Source organism: Pleurodeles waltl, chromosome 7 (genome assembly GCF_031143425.1).
Source record: "Pleurodeles waltl isolate 20211129_DDA chromosome 7, aPleWal1.hap1.20221129, whole genome shotgun sequence".
Lineage (NCBI taxonomy): Eukaryota > Metazoa > Chordata > Amphibia > Caudata > Salamandridae > Pleurodeles > Pleurodeles waltl.
The window spans coordinates 1,044,991,941-1,045,012,801 of NC_090446.1; the positions used below are offsets into that span (position 1 = coordinate 1,044,991,941).

The 20,861-nt window shown below is 49.0% G+C and overlaps 1 protein-coding gene across 8 annotated transcripts in view; it reads right to left on the reverse strand.

The window, feature by feature from the left end:
• Nucleotides 1-20,861, reverse strand: part of HELZ (helicase with zinc finger) — a 1,413,339-nt gene that overhangs the window by 444,594 nt on the left and 947,884 nt on the right. For all 8 annotated transcript variants that reach the window (XM_069199901.1, XM_069199892.1, XM_069199898.1 and 5 more), the window contains one exon: nt 20,406-20,634. In XM_069199901.1, the coding sequence (XP_069056002.1) occupies nt 20,406-20,634 (229 nt within the window). The remainder of the gene's footprint in view (nt 1-20,405; nt 20,635-20,861) is intronic.

The window sequence follows — 20,861 nt, forward strand, 5'->3', positions numbered from 1 at the left end:
GTAGGGAAATGGAGCACCTCACCAATTTGTTATTCTCACCTTCCATCTGCTTAAGCCATAGGAGGGGTGTGTGGTCTGTCTGAACAAGGACGTGAGTGGCAAACAGCTATGGCCTCAGCTTCTTCAAGGTCTAGACAACAGCAAAGGCATCCCTCTCAATGGCTGACCAACACTTTTCTCTGGGGGTCAACCTTCTGCTTATAAAAGCTACAGGTTGATCCTGACCATCATTTAGCTGGGAGAGTACTGCCCCTATTCCTACCTCAGAAGTGTCTGTTCATAAAATGAACTGTTAGGAGTAATCAGGGCTTCTTAAGATGGGAGCAGAGCAACTGGCCTGTTTCAGGTCATCAAAAGCTTTTTGGCTGTCCGTAAAACTTTCGTTTTGGATGTGAGGTCATTTAAGGGTGCTACAATGGAGCTATAGTTCTTAATGAACCTCCTATAGTGCCCAGTCAGGCCTAAGAAGGCTATGACTTGGGTCTGAGTAGTAGGTGCAAACCAATCCATGATTGCCTGGATTTTGCCCTGCAGTGGCTTAATTTGGCCTCCATCTACCATGTGGCCCAAATAAATCACTTTGCCCTGGTGTATCTGGCATTTTGATGCGTGCCTTTTCCAGGGCCTCAAGTAGATTCCCAAGGTGGACCAGGTGATCCTCCAAGGTGAGGCTAAAGACATCTATATTATCTAGATATACTGCACAGAACCTTTCCAGTCCTTGGAGAACTTTGTTCACCAACCTTTGGAATGTTGCAGGGGTGTTCTTCAAACCAAAGGGCATCACCGTGAAGGGACAATGCCCACTAGGTGTGGAGAATGCTGTTTTTGGTTTGGCATCCTCAGACAACTTGGTCTGCCAATATCCTACAGTCAAGTCAAATGTACTTAGATACTTGCAGAAACCAGAGTATCTTTTAGCTCATATGCCCTAGGGACTGGATGAGCATAAGTCATGGCGACTGAATTGAGGCCTCTATAGTCAACACAGAAGCTCAACTCTTTTTTTTACCATTTTGAGAGTGAGGTTTGGGTACTAGGACTACAGGACTAACCCAAGGGCTGTCTGAAAGCTCAATGACTCCTAGGTCAAACATCTTTTGCACTTCTGCTTTGATGCATCCTCTGATATGATCAGGCTGACTATATATTTACTTTTTACAGGCAGACTATCACCTAAGTAAATGGTGTGCTACACCATGTAGTTTGACCAGGGGTTAGGGAAAACCCAGGAGATTTTTACAACCATACTTCTGTTGGTCAGATAGGCAGTCAGCAAGGACTACTCCCTTTACTGAACCATCAGCTGGGTTGTGGGAGAAGAGGTCAGGGACAGGGTCACTCTCTCTCTCCTGACCTTCATCAGTGGGCGTGAGTAGAGTCATGTCAGCCCTGCCATAGTAAGGCTTTAGGCGATTCACATAAATCACCCTGTGGGGGCTCCTGGCAGTGTCTATATCACCCAGGTAGGTGACCTCACCTTTGCGCTCCACAATTGTGTGGGGGCCACTTCACTTAGCTTGGCATGCCCTGGGAGCTAAAGGCTCCAGGACCCACACTTTCTGTCCTGGCTGGTACACAGTCAGCACGGCCTTCTGGTCAAGCCAATGCAGTACTTGGCTGGAATGTTTTTAGATACCCTCTTCATGTATTTAGCCATTCTGGATCTTAGGCATAATACATAATCAATGTCCTATTTGGGAGGCTTGAAAGGTTTCTCCAGCCTTCCTTCACAAAGGCAAGTGGACACCTAACAGGATGTCCAAACAAAAGCTCAAAGGGGCTGCAGCCCACTCCCTTTTGAAGAACCTCTATGTAGGCCAAGAGGCAAGGCAATAGGATATCCCGCCTCCTTCTGAGTTTTTCTGAGAGTTCCCCATGTTCGTGCTTTTGAGGGTTTTGTTAAATCTCTCAACTAACCCACTTGTTTGTGGGTGACAAGGGGTGGTGAGAATTTGTATGTTACATCACACTCCTTCAACATGACTTTAAGGTATGCAGACATGAAGTTTGCACCTCTGTCTGATACCACCTCCTTAGGGAAAACCCACTGTAGGAAGTTGGCTCTTTATAAACTATCTTAAAGTGAGAGAGAGTGTGCACAGAGTCCAAGGGTTCCCCTTAGAGGTTGATAGTGGCAAAATTAGAAAATACTAATGCTCTATTTTGTGGTAGCGAGTCTAGCAGTAGGCTTATCAGAGGGTAGTGTTAAGCACTTGTTGTACACACACAGGCAATAAATGAGGAACCCACACAAAGACTTAACTCCAGGTCAATAGGTTTTTATATTGAAAAATAGCTTTTCTTAATTTATTTTAGAACCACAAGATTCAAGATTTAAGGTAAGTACATAAAATGCAAGGTACTTCACACAGGTAAGTATAGAACTTTGATTTAAAACAGTAGTACACACAGTTTTGGTTAAAATGGCAAATAGCTATTTTAAAAGTGGACACAGTGCAAAAATCAACAGTTCTTGGGGGAGATAAGTATTGGTTAGTTTTTCAATTAAGTAAAGCACTTACATAGTCTCCTGGTCATAGGCAGCCCACCGTTGGGGGGTTCAAGGCAACCCCAAAGCATAAAACATATAGGCACCTATGGAGAACAGGGGTGCTCTGGTTCCAGTCTGTTAGCAGGTAAGTACCTGCGTCCTCAGGGAGCAGACCAGGGGGGCTTTTGTAGAGGACTGGGGGATACACACACAAGCACACAAAACACACCCTCAGCCGGGTGCAGTGTGCAAAGTAGGCATCAGGTTTGCTATTGAAAGCATTGAAGGGACCCGGGGGTCACTCTGGCGATGCCGGCAGGGCACAGGGGGGCTTCTGGGGCCAGCCACCGACTGGGTTAGGATGAGGGCCACCTGCTGGTCACTCCTGCACTGGTAGGTGGTTCCTCTCGGTCCTGGGGGCTGTGGGTGCAGTGCTTGGTCCAGGCGTCTAGTTCCTTCGTTACCAGGCAGTCGCGGTCAGGGGGAGCCTCTGGATCCTCTATGCAGGCGTCACCATGGGGGTGCAGGGAGGTCGACCCAGGGTGTCCACGTCGTTGGAGTCGCCTGGGAGTCACCAGGGAGTCCTCCCTGCGGTGTTGGTTGGCCTGGACTCGAGCCGTGGGAGTCAGTTGCAGAATGTGAAGACTCATGCTTCTGGCAGGAAGTGAGAGTCTCTTTAAAGTTGTTTCTTTGTTGCAAGTTTGTTGCTGTTTCTGAACAGTGCTGTGCTATTCTTGGGAGGTTCTTGGTCCTTTGGGTGCAGGGCAGTCCTCTGAGTCCTCAGAGGTTGCTGGTCCCGCTGGATGCGTCGCTGTGCAGGTTCTTTGAGTCTGGAGACAGGACGGTAGGACTAGGGCAAAGTCAGTTGTCGTCTCTGTCGTCTCTGCGGGGCTTTCAGGTCAGCAGTTCTTCTTCTTGTTCTAGGTTGCAGGAATCTGATTTCCAGGATTCAGGGCTGCCCCTAAATACTCGATTTAGGGGTGTGTTTAGGTCTGGGGAGCAGTAGCCAATGGCTACTGTCCTGGAGGGTGGCTGCACCCTCTTTGCGCCTTCTCCCGGTGGGGTGGGGGTCACATCCCTAATCCTATGGGGACAATCCTCCAAAACAAGATGAAGGATTTCCTAAGGAAGGGGTCACCTCAGCTCAGGACACCTTAAAGGCTTTCCTGACTGGTGGCTGACGACTCCTTGTTTTTCTCATTGTCTCCTCCGGACTTGCTGCCAAAAGTGGGAGCTGTGTCCGGAGGGGCGGGCATCTCCACTAGCAGGGATGCCCTGGGGAACTGTAACAACAGACATGAGCTTTTAAGGCTCACTGCCAGGTGCTACACTTCCTGCAGGGGGAGGTGAGAAGCACCTCCACCCAGTGCAGGCTTTGTTCCTGGCCGCAGAGTGACAAAGGCACTCACCCCATGTGGTCAGAAACTCGTCTGGTTGTGGCAGGCTGGCAGGAACTGGTCAGCCTAACACTAGGAGTTGGACTGGCATGCAGGGGGCATCTTTAAGATGCCCTATGTGTGCATTTTGCAATAAATCCCACACTGGCATCAGTGTGCATTTATTGTGCTGAGAAGTTTGATACCAAACTTCCCAGATTTCAGTGTAGCCATTATGGAACTGTGGAGTTCGTATCTGACAGACTCCCAGACCATTTACTCTTTATGGTTACCCTGCACATACAATGTCTAAGGTTTGGTTTAGACTCTGTAGGGGCATAGTGCTTATGCAACTATACCCTCACCTGTGGTATGGTGCACCCTGCCTTAGGGCTGTAAGGCCTGCTAGAGGGGTGACTTACCTATGCCACAGGCAGTGGGTTGAGGGCATGGAACCCCGAGGGGAGTGCCATGTAGACTCAGTCATTTTCTCCCCACCAGCACACACAAGCTGTGATGAGGGGTCTCCAGGGTGGCATAATACATGCTGCAGCCCTTAGAGACCTTCCCTGGCCACTGTGCCCTTGGTACCTGGGGTACCAGTTACAAGGGACTACTATGTGTGCCAGGGTTGTGCCAATTGTGGAAACAAATATACAGTTTAGGGAAAGAACACTAATGCTGGGGCATGGTTAGCAGGGTCCCAGCACACTTTCAATCATAACTGGCATCAACAAAAGTCAGAAAGTTAGGTGGTAACCATGCCAAGGGAGACATTTCCCTACATCCACCCTGGAAAAAAATTCCCAGGAGTGCCTTGGTCATTGCAGGGGCTGTAGTGGTCCTAGGAAGAATTGTTTCTGGGTACCCGGTGGCATGGTCCACCACCACTGGTATAAACCTGTTCCCAGAGGCTGTTGGAGGGTCTAGTGGGCCAACAATATCCACCCATATCCTTTTAAAGGGAACCCCAACCAGTGGTAGTGGAATTAAAGGGGCCTTTGGCATTCCACTTGTCTTGCCACTGGCTTACCAGGTGACATAGGAGCAACAAAAATCCTCTGTGTCTTTAGATGTGTGGCCAGTGAAAGCGAGGGACAAGTCTGTCCCAAGTTTTTCTTTCCCCAAATGGCCTGCAATGGGAATCCCATGAGCTAAAGTCAACAAGAATTCCCTAAGCTTCTGAGGAATGGCCAACCTCCTGGTGGCACCGGTTTTGGGGGCCCTTACCTAAGAATAAAGGAGGCTGTTGTCCCAGTAGACCCTATGAGACCCACTGACATCCACCGGTTCCAGAGCTGCAGCTTGCTGCCCCAAACTTTCTAGAGTGGGACAGGTCCTTTGTTCTAGACTAAGTTCTTCCCTGGTGGGTCCTCCTGCACCTAGGAACTCAGCTGTGTCAGTCTTAAGCTCCTCTGGTGAAGGTTCCACCCAAGGTGTAGGTTCCTCTCCCTCAGGAGTGGTATCCTCATTGGATGTCTGAGCAGAAGGGGCATTTTTACCCTGCCTGCTTTCTTTTTCGGAGCTTACTGGGCCATTGTTCCAGGCTTCAATGCGCCTTGCTCCCTTTGCTTTTTAGCCTGTGCCCTGGTTGAAGCAAAGATATGCCCAGGGATGCCCAGCATTGCTGCATAGGTCTCCAACTCCACTTCAACCCAAGCTAAAGTCTCCAAATCATTACCTAACAAACACTCTACAGGTAGATCAGTGGACACCACAACTTTCTTTGGGCCTGTAGCCCCCCACCTAAAGTCAAGAATTGCCATGGGGTGGCACTGAATGTTATGAACATAAGTCACATGGTAAGTGTGACCAAGAAGCTGTTGTACTGGTGACACTAGTTTCTAAGTCACCATTGTGACACTGGCAGATGTGTCCCTGTAGGCCTCATCCTCAACACCATTTATAAGGGGATGCTGCTTGGACTTACCCATATTAAGGGGGTAAGCAGTTAGGGAGGTCAATGCCACTTTCAGAGACCAGAAACGCCTTAATGGTCTCTCTTGACTAGCCCAGAACCCACTGCAGATCCCAGGGTGAGCTCAGCAACACTCTTGGTCTGACTACTACTACCATTGCTATTACTACTGCTAGGGGCACTAGCAGTAGAAGTGGCAGTGGTAGTAGTGTCACGTAGGCTCTGATTATTTTAATGAGACTACTGGATTTGAACAGCAGAATCGCCTGCGGTGTGGGACTAAGTCTGACCCATTTCAGGTGACACCTGTATGTCTAATCTGGGTTTTTGATCCAGCTAACTAGCAGTGCCTCATCTCCACCCAAGGGAAGGGATGATTGAGCAGCCGAGCGCATGACACAATTGACTCCTCAGGGGTCACTCAGATTGCATCAGTTTCTCTCAGTTACATTGGTCACATATACAAGGACGATCAGAGGCAGTATATGTTTCAATAAGGTTTTTAATGAAGCAACTGCATATTTGCTAATTAAACATGTACTGCAACAACCAGGATGATAAAGCATGACAGGATGAAAATTGTGACAAGGAGAGTGAAGCATAGAAATACCACCACCATATTATCACTAGAATCAATAGACTAATTCCTACCTAGGCTATATTAGAGCACAGCATGCTAAGCTCTATTTCTGCCCTTCAGGTTCCCCTTGGGAAGACATCGTCCCCTTTACCTGAGCAAGGGACTGAAGTCTGCATAAGCAGCTGTAGCAAAGCGCTCAGCAATCAGCATACAGTTGTGTCTGGCTGGAATCTTCCTCTAATGCGTATGCGACAGGTAAATGTTTTTGTAATAAAACAGTTGATGTTCTGAGAAAATGTCCCTATATAACAATGCGTATATTTCTTTGAATACCGGAGACAAAGCGTTACCAGGTTTACCAGCAACCTATCTTACTGCAGCCTTGAGAGAAGCACAGAGTGAAAGAAATGTCTTGTGTGAGAACACCATGCTGGCCTAGGCAAAGAACAGCTAGATAGAGAGAAATAAAACAAGACCGCAAACGTGGCTATTGTTAAAATAATAAACAAAGATGAATAAATTATGTCTAGTTTAAAGTGCACAGCAACAGGCCTAGTGTGCTAAAATAACATGCATGAAGTTATAACTAAAATGGCTATACAACAGTAGCAGGTTTGATGCTCTTCTTAGAACAGGTGCTGTCACTTGCCATATGCCCTTTCTGTTTACAGATGTAGGACCAAAGTTTCTTGTGGGAAGAGGAAGAGGACTTAGACTCATCCCTTTAGAGTTTTGTGTGCCGGATGAAGACTCTATCTTTGGTTTTGTCCCCACCGTGTCCTGATTCTTTGCAGAATCCTTCTTTTTGTGGACACCCCTTGTGGGAACGTTCCAACCCACACTGGGGCTAACCCACTTGTCTGCCTTCTTTCCCAGTTCTTGGGGAGAGGTCAGATCTGACTCCACCAGTACTGATGCAGCTGATCAGAAATGCAATTATTAATAATGTGCTCTCCCAAACTAAGTTTGTACAAGCCCTGGTAATCACTTTCTTTGCAGACATGCAACCAGCCTTCCAGGGCCTTGACAGAGTTGCCAATAAAATCTACCCAATCCTGGGAGGACTCCTTTTTAGTCTCCCTGAACTTGATTCTGTATATCCCAAATCCTTTTAAGAGTGCATTCTCTAAGGCCGGGTAGTCATCTGCATCTTCCTCCCTGACAGTGAGGAGTTTTTCTCTGCCTTTGTCAGACAAGGAGAGCCACACGATTGCTGCCCATTGTCTTTAAGGGACCCTATGTACTTTACAGGTCTTTCCTAGGGCAGTGAAACACTTGTATATATCATCTCCCACGTTGTAAGGTGGGACTATTTTACTCAGATTCCTAGAGTCATAGGAGTCCTCCCTGGCCCTGGTGTCCCTAAAATTGTTGTTGCCACCATGGGGACCTAGCCCCAAATACTGTCTTTCCCTTTCCACTGCCAGGGCCATCCTCTCTAGAACAAACTGTTGCAGTTGCAACCTCAGTTTGGCCTGGTCTAACTTCAGTCTCTGGAATTCCCTATCTAGGGACTTCCCCTCTCGCCCCAGTTAGAGTGGTCTGTCTCATAGGAGGTCCTTGAGACGGGGTGTGGAAAGATGAAGACCTATCCCTCCTATTAGAGTCCATTTGTACCAACCCCCAGGAGTAAAAGTGGGCCTACTTCAGTGACTCCCCTTTTCACAACCTAGAGTGCTCCTAACAGGGCTATGGTGTCCCCCAGTTTCTCCCTGACCCTCCTCACCGTAGCCTAAGTCTACCTTATCTGGGACTGAAGGGTCAGTCTTACTTCTTCCTCCTCTTGGCTGCCTAAGATTTCCTGGTCTTCCTGGAATAATAATCCCAGATGTAGGCTCTTGTTGTGATTTCTCCCGGTCTTCAGCTTCCTAGATGCACACATCTCCCTCCACTTCTGAAAAGTGCAGCTCTCATAGTGAGAGTCTGGGGCCTGGGTTGTGTTTTCCACTGAAGACATTCTCCCTAGAGTAGTGTAGGTGCACCGACCTACTCTAATTAACCAGACCTCCTAGGAGTTTTTGAGAAAGGGCTATGCCAGACCCCCAACTTACCCAAACTAGCTAGTGGACCTAATCACTAAGTACCACATACTCTGTAGACTAATAGTGGGCTTTCCTTTAGAAAAGCTACTAGTTTTCGGAGTGGTAAGGCAACTGCAAGTGTTTTATCCAACCGTTGCACCACCAATGTAGGAAGCTGGCATTGTGTGTGGTGGACACCTACGGTGTTGGCACCTTATACCAGGTCCAGGCAACCCCTATTAGTGAAATGAAGACAGTGTCTAGGAAGTCATGGCTCACTAGAGGTAGCTGTGGATGAGCAGCCAAGACTTATCTAGGAGGAGTGTAAAGCACTTGCAACAGTCACACAGTAACTTCTCACACCTGAAAGGAACCACATAGTGTTATAAAAATATACGTACTCCCAAATGGAGGCAAGTGCACCCTAAGTATTTACACAGTAATAATTAGGAATGAGCATAGGAAATATTAAGCATTATTAAGTAATTGTAGAAAGTAGCTAGGGCCCTTGTGGGGGGTCAAACCACATACTAAAATAGTGGAATGGTAAGTGAAGGCCCCCACCCAAGGCTATTGAGTAGTTAGAGGGACGCTGGGTGAACGCGGGACCCCAACAGGTGAGTGCCTAAAAGACCCCCAGCGATCAGAAGAGCAGAGGTAAGTAACTGGTCATCCCAAGACCTAACGAACAAGTTACTTACCTTCGGTAACGATATATCTGGTAGAGACATATTCTAGTTGCAGATTCCTTACCTTTGGGAGTCGCTGGCATCGTGGTTGCCGTGATGACATCGCAGTTGTATATAGGCGCCAGACTGGCACGCTGACATCAGTTTCTTTTCACAAATTTCCATGCCAGTAGCACAGAGCCATGAAGAACACTGAGAATGGTACTCCAAAACTAGGGCCCTTAGAGGGAAGTACACGTCCCTAGAAATCAGTTCGCAGTGTGGGAAGGATGGGCGAGTCGGTAAGGAATCTGCAACTAGAATATGTCTCTACCAGATATATCGTTACCGAAGTTAAGTAACTTGTACATCTGATAGAAACTTCAAGTTGCAGATTCCTTACCTTTGAAAAGATACCAGAGCAATACCATTCCCAGTGGTGGGCTGCAAACTAAGATCATAGCAAAAAGTCCTGCAGGACCGAACAGCCAAAATAGCCGTCCCTGCGGACCTGACTGTCCAGGCAGTAGTGCTTGGTGAACGTACAAAAGGTGGCCCACGTTGCAGCATGGCACATATCCAGGAATGGAACGCCACATGCTAACGCTGTGGTAACAGCAACTGCTTTGGTTGAATGAGCGCGCAAACCCTCAGGGGGTTGCTTTTTCACCAAAGCGTAGCATATCTTGATGCAGAGGATTACCCATCGTGAGATGGTCCTCTTCTGCACCGCCTTCCCTTTCTTTGTACCCACATATCCCACAAAGAATTGATCTTCTACCCAGAAATCTTTGGTATGATCTAGATCGAACACCAATGTTCTTTTGGGATCCAGACAGTGGAGTCTCTCCTCCTCATGAGAGGGGTGTGGGTGTGCGTAAAAAGTAGGCTAGGTGAGAGATTGGCCTACATGAAAAGGAGTTTCCACTTTGGGAAGAAAGGAAGTCCTGGTACAACGCACCACTTTGTCAAGATGCATTTCTAGTAATGGTGGCTTCGAAGAAAGAGCCTGAAGCTCACTAACTCTGTGAGCAGAGGAAATGGCAATCAAGAAAGCTGTCTTAAGGGTTGAGAGCCGTAAAGGACAGTTGTGGAGCGACTCGAAAGGGGCGCACATGAGGTATGTGAGGACCAAGTTCAAATCCCACTGGGGCATGATGAACGGGACGGGAGGAGAAGTTTGAGTGGGGCCCTTAAGAAACATCCCAACAATGGGAGATTTCAAAACAGAAGGTTGGTCTGGTAGTTGTAAGAAGGCAGAGCTGGCAGAAAAATATCCCTTGAGGGTGCCCATAGCAGAGTCCTGCTGGGCAAGAGAGAATAAAGAGGAGAACCTCTGAGAGAGGTGAAGAGAGGGGATCTACAGATTTGTTGCTACACCATGCCACAAATTTCTTCCGACAGGCATATACCGTTTTGGTGGAGGGATGCCTGGCTGCCAAGATGATATTACAGACTTCGGGTGGAAGGTCAAAAGCCATCAACTGTCGCTGCTCTATATCCACGCAAGGAGGCGGAAACTGGACAGGTTCGGGTGGATAACCGTCCACTGCTGCTGCGGACAGAAGATCCTCCCGAAGGGGCAGTCTGATTGGAGGATCGATGGCTATGCTCAAGAGCTCGGGATACCAGACTCTTCGTGCCCAGTCTGGAGCCACCAAAACTACTTGGGCCCGGTCTTGCCTGAGCTTCTTCAGAACCCTGGGCAGAAGTAGTATTGGCAGGAAGGCGCTCAGGAGGCCTGAGTTCCACTCATGACGAAAAGTATCGCAGAGCGACTGCCGCCTTGGAAACTCCAACGTGCAAAAAAGCTGGCATTGCGCGTTCTCTGCGGAGGCAAACAGATCTAACCACAGATCTCCCCAATGCGGAAAGAGGCCTTGCGCCACCTCCGGATGGAGACGCCATTCATGATCGACTACGCATCGATGGCTGAGTTCATCTGCTCTGATGTTCAAAGAGCCTGCCAGATGTTGAACCACCAGGGAAATGCCCTGACATTCCAGCCATGTCCAGAAGCAAAGAGCCTCTTGACAAAGGGTCCACGACCCCACTCCTGCTTGTTGCAATAACACATGGCAGTGGTGTTGTCAGTGAAAATCTGCACTACTTTCCCTTTGAGAGAGGAAAGGAATGCTTTCAATTCAAGTCGGATAGCCCAGAGCACCACAAGGTTGATGTAGAACCCGGACTCCGCCGGAACCCAGAGGCCTCTGATCTCCGCCTCACCCCTGTGGCTGCCCCATCCCAGAAGTGATGCACCTGTCACTATAGTGAGATCTGGATGGGGAAGGGACAGGGATGTGGCATTGCCCCAATCTGGATTTGACAACCACCACTGCAGGTCTTTCACAGTAACTTCTGAGATCGGAACGATGTCGGAGAGTTTCCCCTGATGCTGCGCCCACTGGAACTTCAGGTCCTACTACAGAGCCCACATATGCCATCTGGCATGTTGGACCAGCAGAATACAGGACGCCATGAGGCCAAGCATCCTCAGAGTCATTCTCACCGAAACCCAGGATGGAGGCTGAAACTTCTGTATCATAGCCCGAATATCCTGGACTCGCTTTACGGGAGGATAAGCCCGAAACTGCACTGTGTCCAAATCAGCTCCGATGAAAGGGAGCATCTGAGAGGTAGTCAGGTGTGATTTTGGCACGTTAATAGTGAACCCCAGCGAATGCAGTTGGTTCGTTGTAGTGTGGAGGTGGGATACAACTTTCTGGGGCATGCCCGCATTCAACAGCCAGCCGTTGAGGTAGGGGGAAGACTGGAACCCCTAACCTGCGAAGATGAGCTGCAACCACTACCATCACTTTTGTCAACACCTGAGGGGCACTGGTAAGGCCAAAGGGGAACACGGTGAACTGAAAGTGCTCGTGACCTACCACGAATCATAGGTAACATCTGTGGGCTGGCAGGACGGGAATATGGAAATAGGCGTCCTGCAAGTCCAACGCAACCCTCGAGACTCCAGGGTCCAGGGCAGAAAGGACTTGAGCCAAGGTTAATATCTTGGACTTCTCTTTCTTGAAGAAGAGATTGAGGGACCGGAGGCCTAGGATAGGGCGAAGAACCTTGTCCTTTTTGGGCACCAGTAAGTAGCGGGAATAGCAACCACAACTTACTTCTGGTGAAGGAACCCTCTCTATGGCTCCCTTGGCAAGAGATACTTGACTTCCTCGCAGAGAAGTGCCAAATGATCCTCTGACAGGTGATCGAATGATGGTGGCATGGCTGGAGGAGGGAGTAGTCCCTTTAGACGATCTGTAAAACCCACCTGTCTATGGTAATGGATTCCCAATGGGGCAGATGATGGCAAATTCTGCTGCCAACTGGTAATGGATGTCCCAATGGACTAGGAAGGTTTTGAGGCAGAGAAGGGGCCAGGGGTGGACTGGGCAGCCAGATGACTCGCTGATCCACAAGCTCGGTGGATCCCGCGTCCGCGCAGAGGCTGTACAGCATGTGCAGGTCAGTGGCCTGGTGGAAATGGACACGGTTGGGTGCCCCTTCCATAGCCACGAAAGGATCAAGAGGCGGACTGAGGGGGGTGAGAAGCGCCTGTGAATCCAAGGGACCAAGCCATAGCCCAGGAATCCTTAAGGCGCTCGAACGCTGAGCCCGCCTTGTCTCCGAAGAGACGAGTGCCATCAAAAGGCATGTCCATCAAAGATTGCTGGACACCCCCTGAAAAGCCAGACATCCTTAATCAGGCGTGGCATCTCAGTGCCACCGCCGATGCAAGCAATGTGCCTAGTGAGTCGGTCATATCCAGTCCACAACATTTCATGAACTAGGTTGCGTCTCTCCCATCTGTCATGGCTTGGGACAGAATGTTCCAGGCTTCTTCCAAAACTTGATGCAGCACTTGCGTGACACTATCCCAGAGAGTATGGGAAAAGCGGCCCAAAAGGCATGCAGTGTTCGCGGACAGCAGCGCTAGACTGACAGAAGAAAACATTTTATCCTCCTAAATTGCCCAGTCTTTTAGATTCCCTGTCCGGGGGACCAGTAGGGAATGCACCGGAGGATGACGAAGCCTGGATGACAAGTCTCTCAGGCGTAGGGTGTTGGGTAAGGACATTTGGGTGATTCGGAGCATGCCGATGGCGGTCGGCAATCGTCCTATTCACAAGAGCCCCTGTGCTGGGTTGGGACCAGGTCCCCAGTAGGACGTCCGTAAGTGCCTCATTAAAGGGAAGAAGGGGTTCAGAGTTGGAGGCCCCAGGCTGAAGCACTTCAGTCAGGAGGTTAGACCTGACATCTACAGAAGGAGGCTTGAGGTTTAAAACCTCAGCCGCCCTTCTCACCAACATAGAATAAGACGCTCCCTCCTCCGTAGCCAAGGTACGGGGAGAAAACATGCCAGTATCAGGGGAGGTGTCCAACCCACTGGCATCACCCAATTCCTGTACCCAGTCAAGGGCAGGCTCAAGCTAGTCTTCTAAAGGGTCCAGCGACCCACCCTACAATACCTCCATATCCATACCCATAGTAATAGGGTTCAGGAAAAATCCTGGGCACAGCAGAGCCCATGGAGAATGGAATTGGCGTCGAGCAACATTGTTTCGGCTTGGGTCGTCGGGAATGAGTATAAGGTTGACTTCGATTGTGGGCCCAATCTGCGCTAGGAGCGTTGACTTCTGACCCGATGCTGGGGAAGGTCGCATTGGCACGACCGGCGTCAGGACAGATCCAGAAGCGGATCCTGAGGTGCCCTCCAGAGCCGGGACCGAAGTCACCGACTTTGAACCCGAGGAGGCCCTCACCAACTCCCCTGGGCCCGAAGGCACCAAGTGTGGGTCAGGCTGCCCAAAAATGAGGCGCAGGGGTAGCCCCGGCTCTCGGAAAATCTGGTAGGCGTGGAGTGGACCCAGGCTGATATTCCAAGGACAGAGGCCTAGAGCGTCTACATTCTTCCTGCGTTGCGTCGTGCGAGTGACGGGGTGAAGTCGAAGAACGTTTCATCTTCTTCGACTTATTCTTCTTACTCGAATGTCCATATGACTTGGACGAAGAAGAATGGTGGGGACTCTGCGACCGGTCTCCTGACCTTCCTCTTGAATGGGACCGGGACCGATGCGGAGTCAAGAGCCAGGCCGCCATGAGTGTCAGGAACCGCTCTCTCAAAGCTTTTGGGTTCATGGGCAGACATTCGGAGCATGACTTCAGGTCGTGGTTGCGCTCCTAACACCAGAGGCACATGAGGGGCGGATCCATCACCGGCATTATGCGTCAGCCGGGGTGGCGCCTGTATACCACAACGTCATCACGGTGACAACAATGCCAACTATGCCCGCGGAGTCGACCGACGCTACCTAGCGGTGCGCAGGGCTACTTTCTCGAAGAAAAATTCTCTGAATCAAGTACGACGCCTGGGGAAATTCAAAGGTAAGGAATCTGCAACTAGAAGTCTCTATCAGATCACAGGACTTAGAAAAGGAAATTTGCAAGAACAGGACAAGAAAGGAGGAACACAAACATGGATTCTGGAAGAAGAGGAGCTGTAAAGGAAGGGATAGAGCCGCTATCCTCAGGAGTTCCTGGTCCTCAGATGGGCAGGCAGTCCTCTGAGGGTTTGTAGAGGTCACTGGTCCAGCAGGATGCTTTGCCTTTTTGGAGGAGGGGTTATTGAAGCTGCAGAAAGGCTGGTAAGGCTAGGGCCAAGTCAGTTGTCATCTGGAGTCTTCGCTGTTGGGGTCGGCTTGTCAACCCTCCTTTCTTCTTGAGGTCACCAGGAATCTGGTGCGTAAGGTTCAGGGGTGCCCCTAAATACTAGATTTAGAGGCATAACAGGGATCAGAGGGCAGTAGCCAATGGCTATTGTCCCTGAGGGTGGCTACACCCTTCATATGCCCACTCCCTTTGGGGAAGGGGGCACAATCCTATCCCTATTGGTCCCTCTCCTCAATCAATCAATCAGAGTTTATAGAGTGGAGTAACTCACCTGTTAGGGTCTCAAGGCTCGGGTGCATTATACTGCATGTGTAGCGTGTACCTGAGGTGGATTAGAAAAGCCATGTCTTCAGTTCCTTCGGGAAGCTGGGAAGGGAGGTGGTTTGTCTGATGTGGTTGGGTAGGGCGCTCCAGGTTGTGGAGCAAGGTAGGAGAAGGAGCGTCCTCCTGTCCTGGTTTTCCTGATGTGGGGTCATTCTATGCGGGAGAGCTGGGCTGAGCGTAGGGTCCTGTGGGGCACGGGGAAGTTGAGTCGCTGGTTAAGGTAGGCAGGTCCGGTGTTGTGGAGGGATGTGTGTGTATAGGTGAGAATTTCGAAAGTGATTCTATTTTTTTTATAGGGAGCCAGTGCCGTGTGCGTAGGCGTTGTGCAATGTGGCAGTGTTAGGGTAGGTCGAGGATCAATCTGGCAGCAGCGTTCTGGACGTTTTGCAATTTGTGGGTGAGTTTTTTGTTGATTTCAGCATAGAGTGCGTTGCCGTAGTCTAGTCTAGTCTGCTGGTGATGAGGGAGTGTGACGGTCTTTCTATGCTCAAGGGGGATCCATTTGAAGGTCTTGCATAGGAGGCAGAGGGTGCGGAAGCAGGTGGAGGTGACTGCGTTGATCTGATAGTTCATGCTGAGGTCGGGGACCAGGATGATTTCGAGGTTGCGGGCGTGGCTGGCAGGGGTGGGTGTGTGACCACCAGTAGTCGTTCCCTGCGTTGGATCGGGGGCCCAGGTTGGGAGCCTCGGACTTGTTTATGTTGAGTTGAAGGCAGCTATCTCTCAACCAGTTGGTGTCTGCTTTCATGCCTCGTGGAAGTTGTGTATGGCTTTGTCTGGTTCGTTGGAGAGGGAAAGGATGAGTTGGCGTCAGCGTAAGAGATTATGTTTATTCCATAGCTTCTGACGATGGTGGCTAGCGGGTCCATGTAGATGTTGAACAGCGTGGGGCTGAGGGAGGATCCTTGGGGCACTCCGCAGGTGGTGTGTGTGGGTTCTGCAAGGTACGGGGCTCGTTGTGTGTTGCCGGATAGGAAGGATTGGATCCAGTGGAGGGCCTTGTCTCTAACGCCGGCTTCGTGGAGTCTTCTTATCAGGGTGCGCTGGGAGAATCTGTCAAACGCTGCCGAGTGGTCAAGTAGAATGAGTGCCGCCATCTCTCCATTGTCCAGTAGGTAGCAGATGTCGTCTGCTGCGGACAGGAGGGCTGTTTCGGTGCTGTGGTTTGACCTGAATCCGGATTGGGAGATGTTGAGGATGTAGTGGCTTTCTGGGAATGTAGTGAGTTGGCTGTTGACTGCTTTTTCTATGACTTTCACAGGAAATGGAAGTAGGGAGATGGGCCTGAAATTTTTGAGGTCGCGGGGTCAGCTGATGGTTTCTTGAGGAGGGAGTTGATCTTGGCGTGTTTCCAGTCGACCTAGTGAGCAGTTGACGGTGAGGCAGAGCTTGGGGACGATGGTGTCTGCAGCTCTGTTGAAGATGTGATAGGGGTATGGGTCTGTGGGGGCCCCGGAGTGGATGGACTTCATAGTTTTCAATGTATCTTCAGTGGAGAGGGGTGTCCAGGTGGAGATAGTGGGTTTGTTGGTGTTGGTTGTTGGACAGGGAGGTTTGGCGCGTGGGTTGTCCTGGTTGAAACAGTCTTCCAAACCAAGATGGTGGATTCTGCAAGGAGGGGGTCATTTCAACTATGTACACATCTTAAGGGTAGTCCCAGCTAAAGTGGTCACTCCTGGTTTTTCCTAATTTTCCTGCCAGACCTGCCACAATAAGTCAGATTTGGTCCAGTGGGAGGGGGCATTCATTTCCACTAGCTGGAGTGCCATGGGGCACTATAACAGGAGGCCTGAGCCTTTGAGGCTCAACGCCAAGTGTTGCAGTTCCTGCAGGGTGAAGGTGTGAAGCACCTCCACCCAGAGCAGGCTTTTTTCCTGACCCCAGACAGCACAAAGGCTTTCACCAAATGGGGTCAAAAACTTGTTTGTTAGTGGCAGGTTGGCACAGCTGGTCAGCCCTGCGCTAAATAGTTGGGTAAAATATAGGGGATATCGCTAAGATATGCCCTCATCTGTGGTATAGTGCACCCTGTCTTAGGGCTATAAGGCCTTCTAGAGTGGTCTAGAGGGGCGACTTACCTATGCCACAGGCAGTGGTTTGTGGGCATGGCTCCCTGAGAGGGATGCCATGTTGATTTTAACTTTCTCGCCCCATCAACACACACAACCTGCAATGGCAATGTGCATGTCTTTGGTGAGGTGTCCCTTAGGGTGGCACAATATATGCTGCAGCCCTTAGGGACCCTCTCTGGACACAAGGACCTTGGTACCACTGGTACCTTTTGCAAGGGACTTATCTATGTGCCAAAGGTGTGCCTATTGGGGAACCAATGGTACAGTTTTAGGGAAAGAACACAGTTGCTGGGACATAGTTAGCAGGATCCCAGCACACATCTAGTCAAGTTAGCATCAGATATCAGGCAAAAAGCGGAGGGGTACTGCAAAGAGGTGTGTTGGGATCATGCTGGCTAATAAGTTAACTAAGGGTGAAACCATCATCTTGATGGTCTCCAGTCTATCCCGCCAAGATATGTGTTTCGGTGTCCACATGGCTAATTAATCATTTATTTTATTCAGAGGGTCATGCTCATTGGTGAGACCCGACTCAGCGAGGTCATTACAAAACCAAATCATCTGATGGAAGATTTTCAATGAAAGTTGGATGAGCCAAGTACCAACGAGCAACAGTTGACATTAAGAGGAAGGATCTCTGTTTTGTCCTTATTTGGTGAGTAACCAGAGAATTGGGTGAATCAAGCAATATTGGACAGCATCACTGTGATTGCAGGATCAGGGCATTCTGTGAATATCAGAATGTCATTGGCGTAGATCTGTTTTATAGGGTGTGTTATCGAAGGAAATGCCCAGGATATCAGTGGCTTCATTAAGCAAGAGAAGCAAAGGGTGAAGTGCAAGTAGGAAAGAACAGCAGGGGATAGGGGGCATCTGTGAAGTGTACCTTGTTGTAAGGAAAACAGTTCGGAGGTTGAACCATTGATTCTTATTCTGGCTGAGGGGTTATGGTATAGGGCCACTGCAAGGCATTTTTGCCTCATGTCATGTTTCACGAGAATGGCTCCTGCTGTCGGAGAAAGGGGGTTGGAGGCACTTCCGATAATCTGTGCAGAGAGACTAATGTGATCTCTCGCTAAACAACCCTTAATAAATCCAGACTGTGTACTAGGGTGGACTAGTTTAGTGATAAGGGGAGCAAAACAGCTAGCAAGTATCTTTACGTATATTTTTGCTTCCATGTTAATAAAACACACAGGTCTGAACTTTTTAGGGTCAGAAATGTTCATCCCATCTTTGTGTATGACTAAAATAATGAGCTCAGATGCAGATCCTGTGACTGCGCCCGAGGTAGTGAAGTGGGTTAGAGTGCTCCTTAGAGCGTCAATAAATGTTTCATTGAAAGTTTTATAAAATTTGACTGGTCAACCGTTTGGTCCTGGGGCTTTTCCAGACAGGATAGTTCTGATAGTGTGAATGATTTCTTCTCTGGAAATTGGGTTGGCTAGGGTAAGAAAGTAAGATCTTTCTGACTTATTTACCCCCACATTTTGCCTGGTGTCAGTGTGTTTTGATTGTAGTACACCGGGATCCTGCTAACCAGTGTCAGTGTTCTATCCCCTATATTTAGTTGGTAAACAACTTTTACACCACATAATTGGCATACTGGTGTACCCCTGTAAGTCCCTAGTATATGGTACTTAGGTACCAAGGGCACTGGTACACCAGAGGTCCCACATTTGCTGCAGCATGTAGTATGCCACCCATGGGAGCCCCTGCAAACAGTTACTACAGGTCTGCCATTGCAGCCTGCATGAAATGGTGCATGCACCCTTTCCCCACCAAACCTCACCACTGCACTTAGACATTGTAAGCCACCCCTCCGGTAGGCTGTTCAGCCCAAGAGCAGGGTGCATGTCTCCAAGTGTGAGGGTACCCCAGCATGAGCAGGGTGCACCTACAGACCCCGGGCCAATTCCTGGACTCTAAGAGCGGGGAAGCCATCTTCAGATACGTAGTTGACACTAGTCAACAGGAGTGGTCCAACTACACAATGGCTTCTCAGAACCTAGGCATTTTTGGTATCAAACATGTTGGAATCATGCAACTACACAGATTCCAATGTTAGTTGCATGATAGCATGTATTCTGGGGGTTTCTTAGTGGATCTTCCAGTTCTGCCAGTGCAGCCTTATGGGATCTACCTGCCAGCCCACGTTGCTGCTGACCCCAGACACTGTTTTGCCCTCCTGCTGGTTAGCCAAGCTCAGGCCCGAGAGGCAGAACAAACAATTTCCTGCAAGTAAGAGGTGGGACCATCTCTCCCAGTGTATTTGGTGTCTAAGGGTCGGGGTTGCCCCTGAGCACCACCCGACTGCTTTGAAGGGCCCATCTGGTGCCCTTCTTGCATAATTAGGTTTGCACAGTTCAGGAACTCCCAGTTCCTGCTCTACTGAAAAACTACACAAGGGACAGAGGAGTGACTACCCCCCCTTGTCCAGCTCCTCCCCCAGGGAGGTCCCCAGAGCTCTGACAGGTGGCCACTTGATTCTGCTATCTTGGAAGTAAGATGTGCAGAGGCCCTTGGGAGCATCTGATTGGTGAGGCCAGGTAGATGATGTCTCTGACCCCCTCTGATAGGTGGGTCACTTCAGAGAGTGACCAACCCCCTTTTAGTACAACCTCTGGAGAATAAACCAAAGGGGGTGGTGGCCCCAACGCGCCTCTTCCTGTCTCTGATGGGTGCAGACACCACGCTGCAGGAGAAGTCCTCGCACTTTATAGCGCCAACTGCAGAGGGTGACACAGGACCCGCCTCCTGGGGGCCCCTATGTATGCTGGGAGCAATAGTCCTCCCTCTCGCCACCCAAAGCGTCCCATATGGCATAATGCATGTTTACTGGTATACAATGCAATGTGTAATATAAAAAGAGAACAATTACTTTAGACAAACAGCACTGAGAACAACTGTCCTGCTAAGAAACACATGGAAATGCCATGTTAACCAACCAACATAAAATAAATAAATACTGGTTTTTCTATCAGTAATAATAATAAAATCACTTCTGGGTATTCTATGTAGCATTGTTTGCAGGCTATCAAGGAATGTCACTAGCTTCTATTTCTGAAAAAACGAACATATTTTTTAGTGTATCAAGATTTCCAGAGAAAAAGTGATTAACAGCGTAGTGGCTTGATTTATGGTATATTAAAAAAGTACATATCGTACAAATTGCAAAAACTATAGATTATCTACAAAACATTAAACATTACATTACTTTACACGGAGGCAATCTTAGTATTTATTTGGAAAAGCATGCATCTACTGTACCTGCATCTCCCAATGGAACAAAGAGCTACTGGATCCCCCACTACTGCCACTAAAGACTGAGCCCTTGTAATAGCGGTGTTAAGAAGTTTGTAGTTTGATAAAAAACCATAATCTAGGTCTTCTGTGGAATCCTCAAGGAGTTGTTCCTTCCTCTTGATTGGGGTCTGTTTATGTTTGCACGTGTGTCGTGTCCTGACTGTGCTGAGGAATAAAACACGAAACTGCTTTCCTAGGGAAAAATGCAATACTAGTTAGTAACTGGTACATCAAAATGGAACTCTCAAATATTTTCTTAACAGTGAACATAATTTGTCAGTAGAGGTGAATGCATTGATTGAGATAGAAATACTGCTTAAATGTCAAGGTATTCTACCTTTCCAATCCAATATACTTTATTTCGGCTATAAAACCATAAACGTTGTACATACATACATAAGTTAAAAACATTCTTTCATA